The 23201-nt window shown below is 42.9% G+C and overlaps 1 protein-coding gene across 1 annotated transcript in view; it reads right to left on the bottom strand.

The window, feature by feature from the left end:
• Positions 1-1928: 1928 nt before the first annotated feature.
• LOC145358527 (cysteine dioxygenase type 1-like) overlaps positions 1929-23201 on the bottom strand; it is a 31414-nt gene continuing 10141 nt past the window's right edge. The window contains exons 2-5 of the mRNA XM_080212661.1: positions 14544-14621; positions 6796-6956; positions 4123-4292; positions 1929-2868 (exon numbers count right to left, since the gene is read on the bottom strand). Of these exons, the coding sequence (XP_080068787.1) occupies positions 2839-2868; positions 4123-4292; positions 6796-6956; positions 14544-14621 (439 nt within the window). The 3' untranslated portion in view covers positions 1929-2838. The remainder of the gene's footprint in view (positions 2869-4122; positions 4293-6795; positions 6957-14543; positions 14622-23201) is intronic.

Raw genomic sequence — 23201 nt, forward strand, 5'->3', positions numbered from 1 at the left:
TGTGTTCTTGTGATGTGGAGATGCCACTGTTGGACTGGGTAAACACAGTAAGAAGTCTCACAACACCAGGTTAAAGTCCATTAGGTTTATTTGGTAGCATAAGCCACTAGTTTTCAGAGCACTGCCCCTTCATCAGGTGAGTGGGTGTTCTATTCAAAAACAGGGCATATAAATACAAACTCAATTTACAAAATGGTTGGAATGTGAGTCTTTACAGGTAATCAAGTCTTTAAAAAAAAGTACAGACAATGTGAGTGGACAGAGCATTAAGCACAGATTGAAGAGATGTGTATTGTCTCCAGACAGGACAGTGAGATTTTGCAAGTCATATGGGGGGGGGGGGGGGGGGGCATTTACAGATAGTGTGACATGAACCCAAGATCCTGGTTAAGGTGGTCCTTGTGTGCGGAACTTGGCTATCACCAATTCTCACTATTGTGAGAACACCATCCACCAGGTACTTTGTTGTCTACCCAATACGCTGCAGAAAAGAATGCCCCAAGGCACTGTATGTTGGGGAGACCATGTAGATGTTACAATGGATGAATGAACACCGCTTGACAATCACCAGGCAAGACTGTTCTGTTCCTGTTGGGGAATACTTCAGCGGTCATGGGCATTCAGCCTTTGATCTTCAGGTAATTGTTCTCCAAGGTGGCCTTCATGACAGCTCAGAGTTGCTAAGTGGAGACTGATAACCAAGTTCCGCCCACGAGGACAGCCTCAACCAGGATCTTGGGTTCATGTCACACTATCTGCAACCCCCATAACGACTTGCCTGGGCTTGCAAAATCTCACTGTGCTGGCTGGAGACAATACACATCTCTTTAACCTGTGCTTAACCCTCTATCCACTCACATTGTCTGTACCTTTAAGGCTGATTACCTGTAAGGCTGATTACCTGTAAAGACTTGCATTCCAATCATTTTTGTAAATTCAGTTAACAGCCCTTGTTTGCGAATAGAACTCCCACTCACCTAGCTTTCAGAGCACTACTCCTTTGTCAGTGAATTTTACTACCAAATAAACCTGTTGGACTTTAACCTGATGTTGAGAGACTTTCTACTGTATGTTCTTGTGCTCAGGGCCTTTCTTGCATTGGCCTGGATAGAGTTTTTGCAAGGATCATCAACTATCCTCAAGCCATCCTTACATCTGCTGTTTTCAGCGATTAGGAAAACAACCCTGGCTGATTTTTATCTTTTCTAGACCAGGATCACAGAAGCCAAGTGTAGTCTCTGCTGCTATCCTCAACTGGAGATGAGCTAACTCCATAAATTGTGCAGTGTGGTTACACCATCAAAAGACCAGATAAACTTCAGGGTAGTAACAGTAATATGGTACTTACCTTCTGAGATTGCTGTCCACAATTGTACCATGAAATAAGTTCTGAACTGAATTTGAAAAATCTTGCAATTTGCAAGTTGGTAACAAAGGTGCCCCATGAAGCTACTGGTTGTTATAAAAATCCAACTGGCTTATGAGTGTTCTTCAGCAAAAATGAAAGCTTTCAAATCATCTGTCCCACAACATGGCTTTAGTCACAGACATATCAGATTGACATTTCATACTCTAAAAAGGCAGCCAAGCAAATCATTAGGTTGTCTGGGTTGAATGAACCTGTTGGAAAGTCGTATGATGTGACATCAGGTGAAGGCAGGTTCAGGAACTCTAGGACAACCTATGAAAATTAGCAAAAGCCTGCCCTTGAATTGTTAAGAATCAATTAAGTTTTACAGAAAGCAATTTTTTTTTTTTTTTAGAAACAGCAAAGAACAAGGGCATTGATCCCATCGTATTTGTACCAACTCCATCCAAGGGTCTCAATCCCTCTGTCCCCAAGGCTGCCTCATTTGGTAGCACTTGTAGAGACAGGTTACACAAAAGCACTTAGGTCACTGACAGAAGTTACAAACTTTATTATTCTTTTAGTAAACAATCTTATTGCAATAAGAATTGGTACGAACTTTGTAAAGTTTTAATGACAGGACATCAAGTTACCTCTAGAGTCTAGAAAGTGTGTTTTATATAGTGAACAGTTGACTCAATACTCCCTTGTCCACTGTTTCAGCTTGTTTATTTTAAATGGACCATTGAATCTGCTGAAATAGAACATGGGGAAATACATCAGTGTGATGGCAGATGAAAAAGGTTTGGACAAGGTGATCATTGTTTGGAAGGCAAGACTGATATTCTAGAAAATTAGTGGGTTGGGACTCTCTTGGATATTCAGAATACTACAAGGTTTTTTTAATATATATAAGCCTCTTTGCAGTTGGGTGGGAAGGATGGTTGAAACCTGATGATGGATGGAGACAAGATGGAAGAAACTAATGGGCTTTTCTCTTCCTGGTTGTATAAACCTAAGAGTATCTATCTGCCACATTGCAATTAATAATTGAGTCTATTGTCTGGAATTGGAAGAGACTGTCACTCATGGATGATGCAGTGGTGGGTCCTAGAAAGTTGAAGGAAATATGGAGCATGTTGTCTGCCTGGACCTGGCAAACAAAACAGTGCATCCAAATTAAAATTTCTCAATCCTCCTGCTTCTAGCTTGGGGAAAGCAGCAGTTCATTACCTGGTGAGCAGACATGGGGGTGAGGCAGAACTCAAGAAAAGTGGAAAGACATGGTATGGTTTTTGATCAAAGTGAAAATACAATAAGATAAACTTTGTGCTTAAAAATCATGCAAAAATAGAATCTGGAGGCCAAGTGTTCATTGAAAGTAAAATCCTCCCAGGGAAGACAATTTGGTTCTTCAGTCTCTGCCAAGGTCTTAGTTTTCAGTGGGAGCAGCTGTTATGTTTCAGGTTTCCTTGAGTCGATTGTCTGGTTCAGTTGTTTTCTTTTGATGCCAAGGTATCCTTTTGGAGTGATAGAAACAGTCACTGATACATTCAGCACGTTACTCCTTTTACCCTACAACTGTTTTTTTCCTCTGCCTCTTTGGTTATAATGTGGGTATGCCGGCGTTGGACTGGCGTAAACACAGTAAAAAGTCTGACAACACCAGGTTTTAGTCCAACCTATTTATTTGATAATATTATCAAATAAATAGGTTGGACTAAAACCTGGTGTTGTCAGACTTTTTACTGTCTTTGGTTATAATACAGCAGAGATGTACCTCTTTACACTCTTCAGCTACACAGCAACCTTTCTGCTAAGCTATTGTACATGAATCCCTTAAAAGTTCTGTGATACACATGTCCCATATGACTATATCCCTCCAAGTTATACTACAAAAAAAGGACCAAAGTAATTGTACTTCTACTACTATCTTCTATATGCTAAAAAAAGTTCCTCGTGTTCCATGCTTCCTCCATTGCTCTCTGTTATACCCAAGAAAGTCTCTCACCTGAAAAGAGATAGTCAAACTCCATGTGGCTATATGCATGCCTCTTACTTAGCTCTATCTAAACTTGGTTAAACCACTCCTTGTTCCATTGAAACTCAGTATGCCACTTCCTAACCACATTGAAGCCCAAGTGGTTGCATCCATCCCTGCAACTGTGCTCCAACTCTTGAAAATCAACTGCACCCAAGCAATTCTCCCCTGGCCATGTCCATCCATGTGTAGCCTGTAAGAACAAGAAATAGGCCACGATTCATAGTTTGAATCCAAACACCCATTCCAGTGGGAAAACTGGAATGTTTCCTGCTGGCAGCAGCTGTGAGGTGGGATTCTTGTGGGAATTACCCCAGCAGCCTGGCTGTTCAGAGATTGGGGTGCCAATTTTAAATGGGAACCCAATCCCCACACTAACAGATAGGAATCCTTCTGTCCCCACACAGCAAATGGTGACCCCTTTGCTGACCAGGGGAGCACCCCAATTCCCCTCATCATGGGAGAATGGGTTCACCCCCCTCCCCCATGTAGGTATGAGGGTGACCCAACACTGCCAGAGACTTGTATGCTCCCCTCCTCTCTACAAAAGAGATGACACTCCTGGACAGACTCCCCCTCCATGTCCAGTGCCCAAGGCACCCTGGTATTGTTGGCCTGACCTGGTGCCTTGTACTCAAGGCAAGTCAAGGAGGCAAGCACAGTGACCACTTGGCTCTCTGCTGCTGAGAGGCTGCAGAGGGATGGTCCTCAAGAGGACTTACTCAATACTTACAAGAGGTGTTTTTTCACCAAATCTGCTCCAGAAAGTCATTTTGACTTTATTCTTGTGTCCAGTTCTTTCGTCAAAACAATGACAGCTATCGAATGGTGGACTGTACAGGTGAAGGCTGACTGCACATTCTGTATGACTCACATTTTCCACCCGGTGCAGGCCAATGGTATCTGCAGTTTGAGGGAAGGAGAATGTATCCGTTAGTACACTGGAGTAAACTCGCCAATTTGTTTTCTCTCTGCACGGGGATATGGACATCAGCTGCCCTATGGCACCTTCCACATCATTAATCCTCAGTATCAGCCTGTTGTTCCTTTGCAAGGAACAGTTGATTGAAATATTGTGATCCACCCTCTGCCCATTCACTTGCACTTTCAAACAGGGTTACTGACTAATGATCAGATGTACTAACCCTGACTGATCCTTCCTGTCTGAAGTTACTGTTACATAACTCACCACTCACTGACAATTGGAACTGATATTTCTTGTTTTTAAGGTCAGAAAAAAATTGGACTGTATATCCAGGCCTCCATTTCATAAATATTACCAAAATACCTCATCATCCATTTATTTACTTTGTGAAACCTGGCTGTGTGCTTATTTTCCCATGCTAACCATTAAATAACCTATTGATTGTAGTGTGCTGAGGTCATTAGAAATCTGTATATTAAAGCAAGTTCCTTGCTTTGGTGGCAGAGTAACTACAGTTCATTCTTTGTGATTAAATATTTGTTATTCAGCCTGAAACTCTTTGCAACCCTTGTGTAAATATCGCTGTATATTTTTAGGAAATGTGTTGTATTTGTCCTTAAAGCCAAAAAGGGCAAACTTTGCAGCTGTTGGTAACACTGGATATTATCAAACATGAGAATCAGTCATTTAATTACTTCCAAATTCAATTAGTTAATGCAAACCCCTTCTCCATTACAACCCTTCTGGTTTTGATTTATTGTCAAATGTATTAGTGTACAGTGAAGAATATTGTTTCTTTGCACGATACGTGGACAGAGCATACAGCTCAGAAGGAAACGAGAGAATGCGGAATGTAGCATTTTGGTCATAGCTAGGGTGTAGAGAAGAGTTAGAATGAAATTTTAAAAACAGAATGAGTGTACTTTAAATTAGTATCAGTTATTTCTTTTAATTTTTTTTTTAAAATTAGGTTATACTTATCTCAAATTCTTTTCTTCCTCCCTACATCTTTATCAGATTAAATAATGATCTCCTACAATTGTTAGTGATACCTGACTACACAGCTCAACATTCCTCTCCTGCTTTCAGTTTAGTTGGAGTTTTGCATGGTGGGCCTTAAGTTTTCATCTCAGATTTCTCAACAATAATCTTAGAGCTATTACCAGAGCTTTTCCCTCCAAATATGGTTTACAAAATGCCTTACTTTGCAGAACCCAACACGACTGGCATAACTCCTAATGTTCCAATAGTAATTTAACAGGTCAAACTATATTAAAACCCATTTAAAAAAAATCATATAAAAGCCTTAAGCATCCTTCTGTCAATAATCACTTCAAGATGAATACTTCTTGACAGGGGAGGTGGTTGTGCAGTTGGATTGTCACTTGACAAGTAATCTAGAGACCCAGAGTAATGCTCTGGGGACCTGGGTTAGAATCCACCCTGAGATGAAAATTAAATTCAATTTAAAAAATCTGGAATTAGAAGTCTAATGACCATGAAACCATTTTGATCGTCTTAGATCCTTTAGGAAAAGAAATTAGCCAACACATGAATACAGATCCACAGCATGTGGTTGACTGTTAAATACCACAGGAATGGGCAATAAATCCTGGTGACATCCCATTCATGGGATGATTTTATTTATCCCATAGGATTATACATTTTTTATGGTACAGGAGGCTGCCATTTGGCCCATCGAGTCTGTACCAACCACAATCCCATGCAGAATAAAAACAAAAATAATTGCCCATCAACTTAATGGCATGTTAACAAATATAATATACATAACCTTTTACTGAAGTCTATTAATGGGGGAGAATTTTCTTATCTGCCACAGGAATCACTGCAGTTGAGAGGTGGACCATGGAAAGGTCTGGGTGGATTTGGTGTTGTCAGACTTCTTACTGGATTTTCTGGTTTCAGGGACACTGTGGCTGGAAGAATCCCCCCCCACCACCATGGTAGTCTTTTTACCCATTCAAAAATCATCATGTGACAAATCTAGAGGTCTGCCCTGTTAAAGTTGGAAGTTTAAAGACAGTTGTGTTTAACCAAGTTGTTATTTTTTTTTGGAAGAATCATTGATGTTTAGTTTCTTTAACTATGTTGGTTTCTCATGCAATTAAATGCCAAGCTCTGATCTCACTGCAGCAGGAGTGTGGTGTGAACAGCAATCAAGCCCATTGTATGTAGCAAGCTTGCTGCTCACTTTTTGATCAGTGCTACCCTGGGCACCAGCTCACTGGCATTTGCATCTCAATAGGTTTTACAAGTGTTGTTATCTCCAATATTGTTATTTAGCGCCATAATTGTATTGTAGCAATTGAAAATGCTTTGCATGGGTATTCCTAGGTGCATAACATTCAGGAATTCCCAAAGAGCAGACCAAATGGAAGCACTATAAAAGTAGTTCTGAGCCATCACTTTACAGTATCCAGCAGCTTTGACCCTATTTACAAATAGAAAATATGAGCTTACCATTGATGTAGGAGCACTCATTTTCGTGATAGGTTTTCTCAAATTTCTTGGTCAGCTCCTGGTTCTTGTGATCACCATCTGGCCAATTAAATTGGGTTTCTTTCAACTGCCCCTGTAGTAGCTTCAGGAAGCAATGCGAATTGGAGTGGTCATGGATGCTGCTGCAAAGTAACCAAAGAGAAAAAAAGACACTCAAACAAATGATAACTACAAATCTGGATTACTAGTCAAGTGACAATACAACTGCACAACCACCTCCCCTATCAAGAAGTATTCATCTTGAAGTGATTATTGGCAGAATACTTACCCTTTCACCTTGGTCCACCTCATGTCCAACGAGGGGCATACACAATGGGTTGTACTGGGGCTGCTCGAGATTGGCCTAGTGCTTCATGTTGTTAGTGTGCCCCTAAACTGGACAAGATGACAGCTCAGTGACTATCACTGTTTGCTGTGCAAACATGGATTTGGGCCGGTGTCTGTGGGAGTTTGCGTATTCTCCCTGTGCTTGCGTGGGTTTTCTCCAGGTGCTCTGGTTTCCTCCCACACCCCAAAGATGTTGTTAGGCTGACTGGCAGGAATAAATTGTCCCTAAATCAGTTTCCCTCAATCCGGTTGGCCATAAAACATTAGACAGGGGTTGTGGGTAGAGAGGTGGACTGGTGGTGTTGAGATGGCAGCATGGGCTTGTTGGGCCAAAGGGCCTGTTTCCTGGGCTGATTTTTGTTCTTGTTCAAAATGAAAACCTGAGAGCTCCCCAAATGCCAGTGAGCTGGTGCCCAGGGTAGCACTGATCAAAAGTGAGCAGCAAGCTTGCTACATACGATGGGCGTGATCACTGTTCATGCCACACTCCTGCTGCAGTGAGATCACAGAATTTGGCATCTCACCAAACCTGTTTACAGCAGCAGGATGAAAAATCTTGCCAGCGTGAATGGTTGTGACTTTGAGCTAAATTCAGCCAGGCTCTTATTCCTACTGTTACCCAGTGGCTGAATTGGCTGCACAGGCATATGTAGGTTGAAACTCTCATTGCTGTCAGACCTCATGACTGGAATTCCAGTTGTTCACACTGGAACTTCTGGTCCCACCAACAGCACACCCCTGTTGCAGGTTTGTAACAGCCAAAATGGGAAATCTCACTGACAGCAGCACCAGGACCAGATGATCCCATTGCTGGCCAACTGCCTCCTACCATGAGAAACACACTGCAGGGAGGCCAAATCTCCCACATTCTAAAAAGTTTGTTGACAATTCCCCAACAGAGGAGGGAAAAAAGTGTTCAAAAAGAAAAAGGATGCAAATCATTGTGAAGGGCGTTAACAGCAATGTTAAGGTTAGCATTATCAATTCCTGGTGAACAGATCAGGCCATGCAAAGCAATAGTAAAATCCAGTTTGAAGTTGTGCAAGTTATTAGTTCAACTGTGCTCCCATAGCAATGCAAATCAAAGCACCACAATGCCAAAAAAGAGCATTTAGTACACCAGAAGTTTACAGGGAAATAGGGGAAAAAATTCCTCAATGTTTAACAGGCACAAGTTGTGTGAAGGCATTGGAGAGATTCACAAAAGTGATCCTATGAGGATAAACTGGAGAGATTGGATCGTCTTCCGAGATGAAAGACTGAGTAGACATGATAGAGGTATTCAAGATCCTGAGGGTATGGACGGGATAAATAGTGAGAAGCTGTTCCTTTGCAGGAGTGTTAAGAATGAGAGGACAATGAAAACAGTGGGCAAAAAGGAGTATGAGGTATGCTCTTTTCCAGTCATACTTCCTGAGTCATTCCAGTAATGAATTCAGGTCCAGTTAAAAACAAAGTGGCCATAGTCAACTTGACTCAGATGGAAAGTATGTGGGAGTCAGTCAATCTCCCCAGTGTATTATTTCCCACAAAACGTGTGGTTTTTATTTTAAAAATGCAACTCAAGTTACATTGTCTTTGCAGCTACCCATTCCATGAGATACGATTTGCCATTATAAACACAATTTCCCAATAACTGACATTGAAAGAGTTTAGTGTTACAAGAAGGCTTACATTAAACACTAATGAAGTTACCAAGCCTTTTTAAAAAAATTGTCTCCATTTTATGAAGGTGTTCACTTGGTTGGAAAGATCCAGACAGCATCTTGCCAACCAAGGACCTCCATCTTACTGGGCATGCCAAGTCCTTTGGCCGATTTAAGGCTTACCAGTACCCTTGTCACCTCCCTTTATATTATTTTACAAATATTATAGCCATTAATCCTGTGCAGGTGATTCAGTCATTCCATGCCAGTATTTAACTGATTGAGTAGAGCTAGCTGTGCATAAAAATATATTTGAACCAGCTTGGAATCTGTCCAAATGCAGTAATTGGAATTTGGGATGTAGGTGTTGCTGACTAGGCCAGCATTTATTGCCCCATTCCTAATTGCCCCTGTTCAGAGATTATTTAGAGCCACAGTGCGGAGTCTGGAGTCCTATGTAGGCCAGACCAAGCAAGAATGACAGACTTCTTAAAAAAGGACATTAGAGAACCAGATGGGTTTTTATAACAATTAGCAGTGGTTTTGTGGTCACCATTAGACTTAAATAACAGATTAATATAGATATTTATGCATAGGTAACAGAATCAAGGTAGGTCAGTTGAATTAAGATTATGATTGAATAATGGAAAAAGGCTTAGGGGACTGAATACATTATTGCAGTTTCAAAATTTCTCCTGAACCCTTCTGCTCAAAACCGACTTCAACAAAACCTTTTCATCACCCATCCTCATTCAACTCAATCTTTTTTAAAAACTTACAGCGCTGTGACCCACTTTGGGATTTTTTAAAAAAAACCTTAAAGGGAGAAAATATGGAGAAGGAAGAAGGATGATGATTATCTAGGATATAGTATGGTGAAGTTAGAAGTGCAAGAGCAAGACGATAGTTTTAAAAAAAAAATTGGTGCAGTGTCAGAGTCATGAGGTTTAGCCACGTTCCCAGAGAAATGCAAATCAAAGTGTCTACACCACATTCCAAGTCACCATGGAAACAATTGATGCAATGGGTAGTTTTATAAAAAAAGTACAAGGGGAGACAAAGAAGCTTGATTTGTGAAAGTTGGATGGACAAAAGTCAGGATATTTCAAGACAAATATGGAATTTAATTGCTCAATGTCAGTACTGTTGCAACACACTGAACTTGGGTCCAATGTGTCTTTCAGATTGAAAAGAAAATCCTCCAAGTTCATATCATTCATGGCAATCACATTAACCAAGAGATTTTCTATAATAGAACTGAGAATCTATCACCAAGTGTTCCAATTAGATTGGACATTGCCCTTTCATCTTCCTAGTCACTGATAATTGATCTTGTGACTTCCCATTGGTAATGTCTTTACAGTCTTTCTAGGTAATGTCATGCTTGTTATTCATTAGAATATTGTTAACAAAAAACCCCACACAATGATATTATTAGCCCCAGTTTTACCCATGTAAGTAATTATTTGATAAGTTGTTAGATGGGAGGCTGACCCACAAGATACAGTGGCCAGTTTTCCACATCTGCAATCTGGCTGGATTCTACAGCTGATTTAGGTCTCACTAGCATCCTTCCTGCCTGCATCCTAGTAAACACTGTGGCCATTATTCCTATGGGCAATGCTTCCCCAACCTCAACCCGTGTTATAGTTCAATTATCCAAATGCCAACAGGACTTATTATACATCACAACTTTGAGCCAACATAGAATGCACACCAAATTAGAATCCTGGCACCTCATCTAGCTGTTCCAGCATCAAGTGCAGTGACAGCAACATGTACCATTTACAAGATGCAAACCTTCCTATCAGCACCGAGTGTTTCTATAAACATGGGCTGCAGTGGTTCACCACCACCTTCTGAAGGACAAATAGGGATCCTCAATAAAATGTCGGTTTAGCCACTGATGTCCACATCCTGTGAAAGAATAAGTAGTTAACAGACTTCAGAAGTTAAAATTATAATTCAACAAAATACTGGAATCAGAAAAGAGTAGTCAACTGAAAAAGTTGCTCTGGCAGCATCTGTAGGGAGAAAAGAGTTACTGTTGCGAGTCCACATAACCCTTCTTCAAAAAGAGGAAAAATGTGGTAATATAAAATTGGGTGGAACAGCAGTTAATGGCAGCTGGGAGAGAGATTGCAATAGATGTAGCAATACTGAAGAATAATGACGTCATCTTGTGGGTGGGGGATTTACATTGGAACAAGAAACATTTGGGATATTAACAAACATGATATAGGGAGGAGAAAGGTCACTGTCTAAAGTTGTTCAATAAATGTTGAGTCCCAAGGGCTGTAACATGCCCAGTCAGAAGAGATGTTGCTTCTACAGCTTGCATTGGGCATCACTGCAGCAGTCCAAGAACGAACATGTAGGCAAGATGCTGGGTTAAAAAAAGGCACACAACAGGAAGGTTGGGATCATGCTTGCAGATGGAGTGAAGGTGTTCTGCAAAATGGTCACCCAGTCTGTGTTTAGTCTCCCCAATGTAGAGAGGACTGCACTGGGAACAGCAAATGCAGCTCCTTCAGTTTGGCCTCCTGGCAGTGAAATGCTGCTTCAGCTGAAGAGGAGTGTGCAGTGAGGAGATAAAGGGGCAAGTGTTGCACCTTCTGCAATTGCATGGGAAGGGGCTAAGGTGATGGAGGAGTGAACCAGAGGGAATAAGCCCTGTGGAATGCTGAGGGTTGACAGGAAGATGTTTTGTGATGGGAATCGTGCTGGAGTTGGCAGAAATGACAGAGGATGATCCTCTTAATGCACAGCCTGGTTGGGTGAATGTGGGGATAAGGGGGACCCTATCATGGTTCTGGGAGGGAGGGGAAGGTGGTGTGGGAAATGGGTCAGAGCCAGTGTCAACCACTTGGGGTGGGGGTTCTTGGTGAAGGAAAAAGACACATCAGAAGCACCATTTTCAAAAAGGTGGCATCTTCAGAACAGATGTGGTAAAGACAGTGAAAAACTAAAGAATGGACTGGAGTCCTTACAGAAAGCAGGGTGAGCAGCAGCAAGTGTCACAACAAAGTAAAAGTATTTATTTGAACTGCAAATAAATTAGGTCTGAACTGCAGATACTGGAATCTGAAACAAAAACAGGAAGTGTTAGAAAAATCTCAGCAGGGCTGACAGCATCTGGAGGGGAGAACTGAGCTAATGTAGAGTCTGGATGACCCTTTGTCAGAGGGTCAGAATTTGGTGGACTTGTAATAAATATTGATGTTAATACTGCTATCTCCGGTGCCATGGGCACACCTTTTATTTGTAGGAAGTGAGTTAAAGGAAAAAAAATGAGGCAGATCATTTAAATGGAGAGAGAGACTGCAGGAAGCTGTAGCACACAGAGGGACTTAGGGGTCCTTGTTTGTGAAACCAGAAAGTAATAGGAAAGGCAAGTGGAATGCTGGCTTTTAGCAAGGCAGCTGGAGTATAAAAGTGAAGAGATATTGCTGCAACTGTACAAGGTAGTAATGAGGCCATACTTAGAATATGGTGTACTGTTTTGGTTCTCTTACTTAGGAAAGATATATTACAGGAGGTTTATAGATGATTCCAGGTATGGAAGGACTGCCATATGAGGAAAGGTTAAACAGGTTGGGTCTGAACTCCTTGCAATTCAGAAGAATGAGACATTATGGTTTAGACAGGGTAAATATTGGAGGACATTTCCACTTATGGGAGAACGTAGGGCTAGACGGATAGTCATAGAGTAAAGGGCCCCTTTTAAGGGCAATCTGAAGAATTTATTCTCTTAATGAGTGGTGACTCAGTTCTTTGCCCCCAGGAAGCTATGAAGGCAGAGTCCTTGAACATTTTCAAGGCTGACATTGATAAGGTTTTTTTAATCACTATGGGAATTAAGGGTTATGGAGGTAAAGCAGGACTTTGAGTGTTAGCTCAGCAATGATCTTTTAAATGGCAGAGTAGGGATGAAGGGCTGAATGGCCTCCTGCTGTTCCTATTTCTTATAGACTTGTTTTGTGACAGAACAGGTTCAGCCGAGCAGAGGAGTGTGGATGGTGAACGAGAATTGCTTGGACTTCTGCTCAAGGAAGGAGTGGAGAGCCCTCAGACCCTGATGGGGGGGGATGGAGGTATAGACAGATTGAAATTCCATAGTGAGGAGGCAGTCAGGGCCAGAGAATCAGGGATGCAGGAAGAGACTAGACAAGGAGAGGATGGAGTGAAGATAGGAAGAAATGAATTCCGTGGAACAGGCTGACATGATGGGTCTACCTGGGCAGTCCTGTTTGGGAAAAAGGTGAGAAGCAGGATGTGGGAGATTGGGGGATTAAGCAGTTGGAAGCTGTAGAGGGAAGATCTTCAAAAGCAATGAGGTCAGGGACAGTCCTGGAAACAATGGTTAGATGAGGAGTTGGATCGAAGAAAGCGTCAGAGTTGGCCCTTGGCATCTGCAAGGTAGAGATGAGTACGCCTGAAAAAAATGGCACCACCCTTGTCAGCAGGTTTGACCACAAGGTCAAGGCTGGACTTGAGAATAGAGTGCAACAAGTTCAGAGGAAGACAGGTTAGAGTGGATGAGAAAAGCAGAGAAATTTAGATGGTTAATGTTATGCTAACAGTTCTCAAAATAAAAGATCAGAAACAGGTAGGAGGTCAGAGAACACAGTCCAGGTTGAGGGAGAATACGGAAGATGGTTGAAAGGATCTGTTCAACAGTGGGGGAGGGGAAAAAGGAACCCCCTCTGCAATAAAGTGAGCATGGAGATAGAAGTGATGAAAGAAGTGTTCAGCATCATGCCAAGCCAAAAATTCACTGGAGGGAAGGAATAAAGAAACAGATTCCTGTGTCCATTTCATGACAGAGGGGAAGATTGGAGGGTGTAAGTGATACATGGCAAGGGCTGGGATTAGAAGAAATGGCCTCAGTGGAACAGGAAGGTGTGGAGGGTAATTCAGCAGCAGGTTCAAGAAAAGAGAAGACTTTTTTTAAAAAGCAACTATTGCAGAGATGCAACTATGTCCAAACTTTGCCCATAAGAGAATCACAAGTCAGATGTTTGCTGCATTATAAACGGTGTATGAGATAGTGTTATTATTCTGCTGAGTGAAAGTTGTATTCCTATAAAGTTTTAATTGACGTTGATATGAAGTAATTGCTTTAAGGCTGTTGGTCAGATGCCCAATTTATATTGATTATTTAGAGTGTTCTGAGGGCTTATAGATACTGTGGCTCCTTGAGACTTATCATTTGGGTATTTTTAGTTGCTTGGAGGACTTTGTTTATTCCAAATGATTCTTCTTTCTTTAATTTTGTTTTGAGTGTGATGCAGAAATTCACTTTGACACGTATAACAGAAATGTGATGGATTCTATTATACCCTGATGGTAACCCATTCAAAACCATTTGCAGAGTTAAAATTGGACCCTGTGTCCTGCTATTAACAGGAAGAATCAGGTAATCAGCCAAACAAAGCTGGCAAGGCCACATGTGAAGGCCATGCCAATCTTAACAGCACAGCCTCATTACAATATTGATGGGCTGCCTTCTCCCCAGGAGACAGGTGGGAAATGAGGGGCAGGAAGCAGCAGTGGAATATTCAGTAGAAAACAGTACTGAGGTACGAGTCCGCCACAGAGTGAAGAACCCAATCACAAAGAAAAAAAATCTATATTTGGGCAATGAGTGCCTGACATCTGTGGTATTGTACCCAACGTGTTACTGACTTCAAAATGGATTAAAAATAAATACTAAATTTGAGAAATTCACCCTACCTGCCATGTCCTTCACCCCAGCACAGAATCATCAGGTTAAACTTTCCATTTCCACGGTCCACAAGGTTCCGAGTGTATCTGTAAAAAAAATAATTGTGGTACACAGATTAATATGTAGTGAGAACTTTGAAAATACATGAACAGACTCCACCTCATTTATGGCCTGATTAACTAACTTACTCACTAGCTGTTGGGTTTTTGTGGTGGTTGGAGAGGTGGGGTGTGAGGTGTGGTGGTGGTGGTTGGAGGGGTGGGGTGTGAAGTGTGGTGGTGGTGGTGGTTGGAGGGGTGGGGTGTGAAGTGTGGTGGTGGTGGTGGTTGGAGGGGTGGGGTGTGAGGTGTGGAGGTGGTGGTTGGAGGGGTGGGGTGTGAAGTGTGGTGGTGGTGGTTGGAGGGGTGGGGTGTGAAGTGTGGTGGTGGTGGTGGTTGGAGGGGTGGGGTGTGAGGTGTGGAGGTGGTGGTTGGAGGGGTGGGGTGTGAAGTGTGGAGGTGGTGGTCGGAGAGGTGGGGTGCGAAGTGTGGAGGTGGTAGTTGGAGGGGTGGGGTGTGAAGTGTGGAGGTGTGGCCAAATGGGCCATCTAAAATGGCATTTTGTAAATCACTCTGGGACAATTGGGCAAGAAACTAAACCGACAGGCTGCAGTTTAAAGGGAGACAAACAGGCTACAACTCTGATGAGTGAACAGGATATGGATCATCTCCAGAATGAAAGAGGCTTTCTGGTCACACTGGGTTGTGTACCAGACACAAGGGCACCTTGAACCCTTATTTAGGAGGGAGATGTGTGACCTCTGTGCCTCCAGCACCTACAGACCGCTTATTGATCAGGATGATCAAGTCCTCAATTGATTGGCAATGGCCCAAAAAAAGGGGTGTGAAACCAAATGGGGGGGGGATAAAGGGTGCTGCATAATCAGGAATCTCTCTGACCCCACGAACGAGCTACAATAACGGTGACCATCGCCAGCAAGAGGAGAGCCACCACACCCGAGAAGGACAGAAGACGACCAGAGCCAGAATGCCAGACCAGACTACACAGACAACTACTGAGATCAGTGTACAGATAACGGCCAATATCTGCTTGGGTATTTGCCAGTCATGCAAAGTCAAGGTCTTGTATTGGACAAGAATTCTAGTATTTTCTGAAAGATTAAGTTATTGTTGGTTGGGTGGGTGATTATTGATTATGTGGGTTTAAATAAATATTGGTTGTACTAATAAAGACATCTACTTGTAGTTATTTGTCCATGGTATAAGGGTTAAACCAGACTGTACAGCAGGCAGAGGATATTTTGTGCTTTGTTCAGCTTGCCTCATGTCCAACCCTTATTTCCCCAATATTGTGGCTTGTTGCCTTGTCTCAAACCTTTTCCTTATTACTCATGCTAGATTTTTGAACAGGGTGGTGCGTGTGTGGAGTAGATAGATATTGGTCAGGACCCCTGGCGGAAGAGGGTACTGGGTGCAGGGGATCTGCTGTACTTTAGGTAGTTGTTCAGGTGGTGTGTTTTTGAGAGGGGGGTGGCAGGGAAAGATGTCAAAACCTCTCATCACCTTTGAGTTTCCTAGACAGGGAGGTTGTATGCACCTGTTGGTGGGGGGTAGCAGGTGGGCTATGCTGGGGGAGTGGGGTCTCTGACTGGTTGGAGGTTCAAGTGGGGAGCAACCTATTTAGGATAAATTCAGCAATCCTCCACTCTTGAAGGGAAGCAAGGTTGGAGATATGAAAATTGATGTTAGTGTTTGAGTCTGCTGGCAGTGCTTTGCTTACCCTTATATCAGTGCTTTTCATATCCTTGGACAAAGGTATTGTGTTTTAAAACAAAAAAAAAACAGTAAAAAGTACAGGTATATCCCTACACTATTGATAGAGTTCAGCATTTTGCTCTCCAAAATTAAAAAAAATTTGGTTTTAAAAGCACTACTGTCTGTTCCCTGTGCAGAGTCAGGAAGCAGCAGACTTGGATAGTTACAAGCTGAAGCTCTGGGTTCAAATAGAAGAAAAAAAATGGGAGCTGGAGAGATGCAAGTCATAATGGAAAATACAGGGAGAGGCAGGACAGTAGGTAAGATACATACAGCACCACCATTTACACTAACCTGTGCATCCTTACCCCTCAGGTGATCAGCATTTGTAGTTTTTTTAAATGCATTATATTTTTCAAAGGACATGTATCTTACCCAAACAATGATTGACATTAATGATTACACTGGTCAGTGTCTGAATTCTCCTTAGTGGATGGGACAGAGACCTGACCACTTATCCTGGTCTGTGGAAGTGTAACAAGCTGCATGGGAATTGTGTGTAGGGAATCTGCTGGGATGTCTGGGATCCAGGAATTTAGGCTAATCAGGCAGGTGTCCATGTTAGTATGGGTGCTTGTTAGGCACTCAGAGGTGCAGGAGAAGATCCAAGACAGCAGAAAAGTTGTTTTCAATTAAAGCATCAAAAATGTCAAAAAAGGGTACTGGAAGCTCTTGGAAAGGGGTGGCAGATTGAAAAGAAAATGAGGAGAAATTAGTTCTCTCAAATTTGTTGAATTCACTACCAAAATGCAGTGGATATGGAGTAAATTTGAGATGGACAGATTTTTAATTATTAATGGGTTGAAGGGTTATGGAGAATGGACAGGAAGAGAGTAGGGGCTGAGACAAGATCAGCCATGATTATATTGAATGTTGGAGCAGGCTCGAGGGGCTGACTTACCTACTCCTAGTTCCAAGTCTCTTCAAGCAGGACACCAAATTTAAAAAAAGTTACAGGCTGAAGTTTTGCCGATTGCAACCTTCAGTTGGAAATCCAGGTGAAAACCCCATTGTTGCATAGTCCTGGATTCAGGAGCCCTGTCAATGTTCCTGGCAGGGACCTCAAAGGATGACCCTTGGGTGCTACAGTCTGACCTTATTAGTTGCCAGTGTTTGGAGTGAGGGCCATTGGTCTAGGTTAAAAAGCATTTTTGTACAGATCTGATCTCAATACATAATCCTGATGCTGAATGAAATGGTATTCCCCAGCCTGGAGAATTCCCAGAGCTGGTGACAAAAAACCATTCACTGTCATTCCTGCACCTTGCTGTCCATCTACCCAGAAATAGTCAGGTCTTGAAAGCAAGACAAAAATGTGCTAGTGCTTACGTTCTGAGTCTGGTTCTGTTATTTTGACCATGTTTACACTAGATCCAGTTTTGAACTGGTTGCTGCAACTCATTTGAAGGGAAGAGGGTTTGACTAGATTTTGGATACGTTGATGGTTTTAAGGAGAACAAGGGTATGTTTGCTATTAAGTGAATCAAAATCTTCTAAACAGCTGTAAAACTGGTGCAAAGATAAATGGGCATAAAGATCACTTGTTACAAAACTGCATGATAGCAGTCAGTATTAGATTTTCTTATTAAAAATAGGCTTGACATGGGGAGCTGAAGGAAGAAAGCAAAATGCTGAGGGAGGGAAAGCAACTCCCAAGAAGGGCACTGTGAAAACCTTGAGTAAAGTGATAGTATAGGGCAGCAAAGTTAAAGAGGAAGGAGAGTTACAGCATCTACAAAGTGATGAAGCAAGTTCACCCTGATGCCTCCTCCAAAGCCATGAGCTTCATGGACTGCTTTGTGAAGCATATTTTCACCCAGCCTGTTGCAACTGGATTTCAAAATCAACTACATTATTGCTACTATTGGTATTTAATTAAAATGGAACAAGAAGTTGAAGGTTTTAATCCCATCATTATGTCTGCTGATCAAACAAATGGGGTATACTTCAAAAGAATTTCCACACCAGCACCCGCCTTCCATCCACTGCTCGAACAATAGGTAGAATTCCCCAAAAAGGGAGGTGTCCAAGCATCTATAATGGTACCACAATGTCCATGATCTGAAGTTGCTATAAATGGCCCTGCTGAATGAGTGTAGCAGGAGGACAAATTTGGCCACAGTAGGGTGTTGACGTGGAATGACAATGGTGAGCTGATTGCAGAGAAAGCAACGTGTGGTTTTTGTTTGAGCCATTTCTAGGCTGACTTCAATCAAATGAATATTTTGCAACACAAACAGCTACAAGAATGGAATGTACTAGCAAGTAAAATAAGGGCTTTGTTTGTGACGGCATCAGGGATTAAGGAAAAAAAGGCTTCCATGACCCTGCATGCAGAGTTTTTGGCAACATTTACAAAAAAGAGAGATTAGTACTCAAACAAAATGATGACTTCAGATCTAGGATTTGAGAACAGTGCTGGAAGAATTTGGGAGCAAGAGTAGGCCTTCAAACCTGCTTAAATCATGCCACAAGATCATGGCTGATCAGGTTGTTGTCTCAACTCCATTTTACTGTCTTTGTTACCCTTGACCCCCTTGTCCATTGGAACATTTAGCTAGCCCCTCTGTCTACCCCCCCATCCAGGGCTAGGAGTGTTACACTCCAGCAGGGTTTACAACAGTGTCCCACTAATGGAGAGCTGGCAGCCCAACAGCACTGGATTGAAGTGAGGGGGGGGGGGGTGCAATGAGGCTGTCCAGGAGGTCAGTGGTAAGGAGCTGCCCCCTGTGCATTGCCAGGGCTAACCAAGCATTGTCACTGCCACTCTGCAGTCTGGTTGAGGAAGGCAGGCCAGTGATTGGGGCTGACCATCAGGGTGGTGGTTGTTGGGGGGGGGGGGGGCAAGGCTGGCCTGGACATGTCCAGCAGGGCTAGTAATTGGGAGGCCAGCAGTGCAGGGCTACTGCACATGTGCCAATCTCAGTGCTGATAGATTGGTGCATGTGCAGTAACCCAGCTAGTAGTACGCTGCCGGCCTCTCCAGCAAGATTAGGCCCCATCCACTGATTTTTCACATGAATCATGTGTGCACTCTAAATGCAGAGTGTACAGTAAAAAAAAAATCAGTGGTATTACTCCAATTTTTTTTAAAAAACACAAATTCACAATTTTGTTTTGATAACCTCAGAACTTAAGCTTCAAACTGAGAAGGTAAACTAGGTCAGTTCAGCAGGCAGGATTCTCCTGGAAAATCATTTCTATCCAGATCTTTTATCACCTGGACCAATTCCTACCATGGGATGGAGTGCTGCGGTGGATTTGAATGTTTCCAACTGTCCAAGCCCCCCTGTGTCAAAGTGATCAGGGAACTTCAAAGATTCCAGAGGATAGAAGAATAATGATGACACAGAAAAGGCATCAGAATTCATCATCCTGACACTGAACAGTCCCTTTCCCAGGGAAACCAGGAAGAGTGTAGTCACTAGACCCCCCATCCTTGGGGAACAGCCCTGAGATCAATCCTTTTCCCCCACCCAAGTCAAGGTCCCATGGGACCCCCCCCACTCTTTGCAAACTGGCACTGGGGTACATAGGCACAGTACTTGCCACTCTTCCCCTTCAGCACCAAGCCAGTGTGCAGTATAAAGGTTGGCACTAGGGGTTCTGAGAGGTGGGGTGGATAGTGAGGAGGTTAGGTCACCTTCATGCCTGTGTGATTGGAGGGGGAGGGGGAAGTGACTTTTGTGATCTGGGGTTGGGGGGGGGGGGGGGGCGCAAGGGGGAAGGATATGCCATTGGTGCTTCCCTTGCCAGTTGGGGTTGCCATGTCTGTTGTGGATGGAAAAGGGTGGGGGGGGTCCTGTCAGTATCATTTTGAAGGGCACCCTGATCTCTCAAGCTGGGCAAATCCCACTTTACAGGTCCTGCTAATGCCAACAGCAAACACTCTGCTGGCAGAACTGAGGGCACCCAGAATGTGATGTCACTGGCTGGCCCATCTCTTATTGCCCTTGAGGGCGCAGTTAAAAAAATCAAATTTGAGACAAGACTAGGTAACGATGGCAGATTTCCTTCCCTGAAGTACATTGAACCTGATGTGTTTACGACAATGGTTTGAATTCCAGATTTTTATTTTATGGAATTCAATTTTCACCATCTGTCAGTGGGATTTGAACCTAGATCCCTACAGCTTTGCTCTGGTTCTCTGGATTTAGTTGGGTGACAATATCACAACTTCTCTAACTACTCTATATTGCTTTGCAGATTCTCTCTACCTCCTTCTGGCAACTTGCTTTCATCCCTATCTTGGCATCAAAAAGTTTAGCATGTACTTGTAATATGGTTAGTTTTAGGTGTTCAACTTTGTTTTTAAAGGAAACGGAGTCAGAGTGAAGAAACACTACAAGCTTAATGTTATCATGGGCAGCATAGTGGTTAGCACTGCTGCCTCACAGCTTCAGGAACTTGGGTTCGATTCCTGGCTTTGGTCAATGTGTGGAGTTTGCACATTCTCCCCATGCTGATGTGGGTTTCCTCCCACAGTCTAAAGATGTGGGGGATAGATACATTGGCCATGCTAAATTGCCCCTTAGTGCCTCAGGAAGCAGGGGGGTGGTAGTGAAAGAATTGGTGGGTAAATATGTGGGCTTACAGAGATGGGCCTGGGTGGGATTGTGTTTGGTGCAGACCCAATGGGTTTCTACGTTATATCTGTCTCACCACTCATTGTGGATTTAGGCAGCAGGATAGATTAAATTTGTATTTTAGATCGGATGCCTTACTGTTGTGCTGCAATGTTGCACCTGAAAAACTGCACTCAGACAATGGAGGTCCTGTCTGCATGTTCAAATGGATGCAAAACATCACAGTAATATTGAAAGAGAAAAAAAAAAGAACTTGTGGCTATCATTTATTGCTCAACAAATTCCAAATGGATCAACTGTTTACTGATTCCCATCACTTCTTGCAGAAACTTGCTGTGCCAAGTTTTGCTACACTTTGTTCTAAAGTTGCCATTGCAGTTGGCCTGTGATGCCTCATCTTATGGAGCTGATGTACTGTTGTCACATGCATTGTCCAGAAGATCATGCTTTTGCATCAAGGTCCTTGACAAAAAACAGGAAAGGTAAGCCTAGGTCAAGAAGAAAGTATCATATTTGGGTGTGCTGTTAACTGCTTACAGGCCCCTGGCCAAAATCTGCACTATTCACAGGAATAGAGTTTATGGCAGCTGCACAGTTACAACAATGGGCACCATTTTGGCAGTATAGTCCTATGACATATGCTATAGACAATCTGAACAACATGGCAATGCTGGGGGAGGAAAAAATGGGTTCCTGCAGTGGTGGCCCAGACAGGGCCAGTGTCACATACCACAGAGCCAGGAAGAACAGGTCAACTGGTGGCAGCTCCACAAAGTGGGGAAGCCCTCCCTGACATGGCACTGTTGCAAGGGGAACTGACTGAGTCTAGTGTCATGGAACAGAAGGAATTCTGACCAGTGGTGAAATGTCAGCAGAAGCTACTGATGACAGTAACTGGGTTAGAGAGAGGAAGATTGAGCACTTCTGGAAATGCAGGGAAGAATGTGGCAATGAGGTTATCCTGGAACCATCATCCTCTAGATGGACTGATTATGCCCATGTAGATATTGTAATGGATGTTGATGCTTATGTTCAGTATATGGTTGAACTGTGTTTAAAAAATGTTATATTGATGAGGGGTGGGAAGGAGGAAGAAAGCACATTGAAGAAAGAGGAGAGTGTTATGCATGTTGGGGCATGCCCCTTTAGAGAGTAGGTCAAGTAACCCAAGTCCCACCTTGGGTGGGGCTTGTCTGGACAGTCTTGTGCTTACTGTGCAATAAACTGTTCTGTTATTTTGTTATTACTGACCTCAGTCTTTATTAATCAGTATCAAACCTCAAACAAACAATAGGGCCAAGTAGGGGCTATGCCAAGGGACCCATTGGAAGGGTCCCAATGTTGGTGATCTGTGTCAGGAAGTGGTGGGTAAACATGCCACCATGGGCTTGGTGGTGGTCAATGGGAAGGAAGAAGTGCACAGATTCCAAATGGTGCCCAGTGACTTTGCAGCTAGGTTTAGGTCCCCCCACCCCAAGGAGACAGTTGCTGTCTGGACCATATTGGATTGCTTCAGTTTTCTTGCTGTTATGACACTATTTAAATTCCATCCAGAGAATGCTCAGCAGGTCTGGTCACATCCATAGGAGATAAAACAGTTAATGATTTGAATCTGTCCCTTCAATTGGAGCCAAGGAAAAAAAGTGTTGACATTAAATTGTAACTGGGAGAGAGATTGCAATAAATATGTAGTAAGCTTAAGAACAAGAGACAGGCTTGTATTTGGAGGGGGTGCTTTTAGATGGAGATTAAAAAAAGGCGATAACGAAAAAGGGTAGTTAAGATGGAGGTGCAAAGTCATTAAGCTCAATGTTGAGTACTGGAGGGCTATAATGTGTCTAGTTGGAAGATGAGATGCTGCTTCTCCAGAGCATTGCAGCAGACCAAGGACAGACATGTGGGGATGAGAGCAAGATGCTGAGTTAAAATGGCAAGGAACAAGATGTGGAGATGGTGTTGGACTGGGGTCACAAGAAATCTCACAACACCAGGTTAAAGTCCAACCAATTTATCTGATAGTGAGTTTACTATCAAGTAAATTGGTTGGACTTTAACCTGTTGTGAAGCAACAAGATGGTCAGGGTCTTGCCTGTAGACTGAACAAAGGTATTCCATCAAGTGTCACCCAGTTTGCATTTAGTCTTCCCAATGTAGGGGAGACCACATTGGGGGCAGGGAATCCAGCAAGGCAAATTGAAGAAAGTGCAAGTGAAATGCTTCTTAAGCTGAAAGGAGTGATTTGGGTCTTGAATGGTGAGGAAGGAAA

Source organism: Carcharhinus amblyrhynchos, chromosome 26 (assembly GCF_965287045.1).
Source record: "Carcharhinus amblyrhynchos chromosome 26, sCarAmb.v2.hapA, whole genome shotgun sequence".
Lineage (NCBI taxonomy): Eukaryota > Metazoa > Chordata > Chondrichthyes > Carcharhiniformes > Carcharhinidae > Carcharhinus > Carcharhinus amblyrhynchos.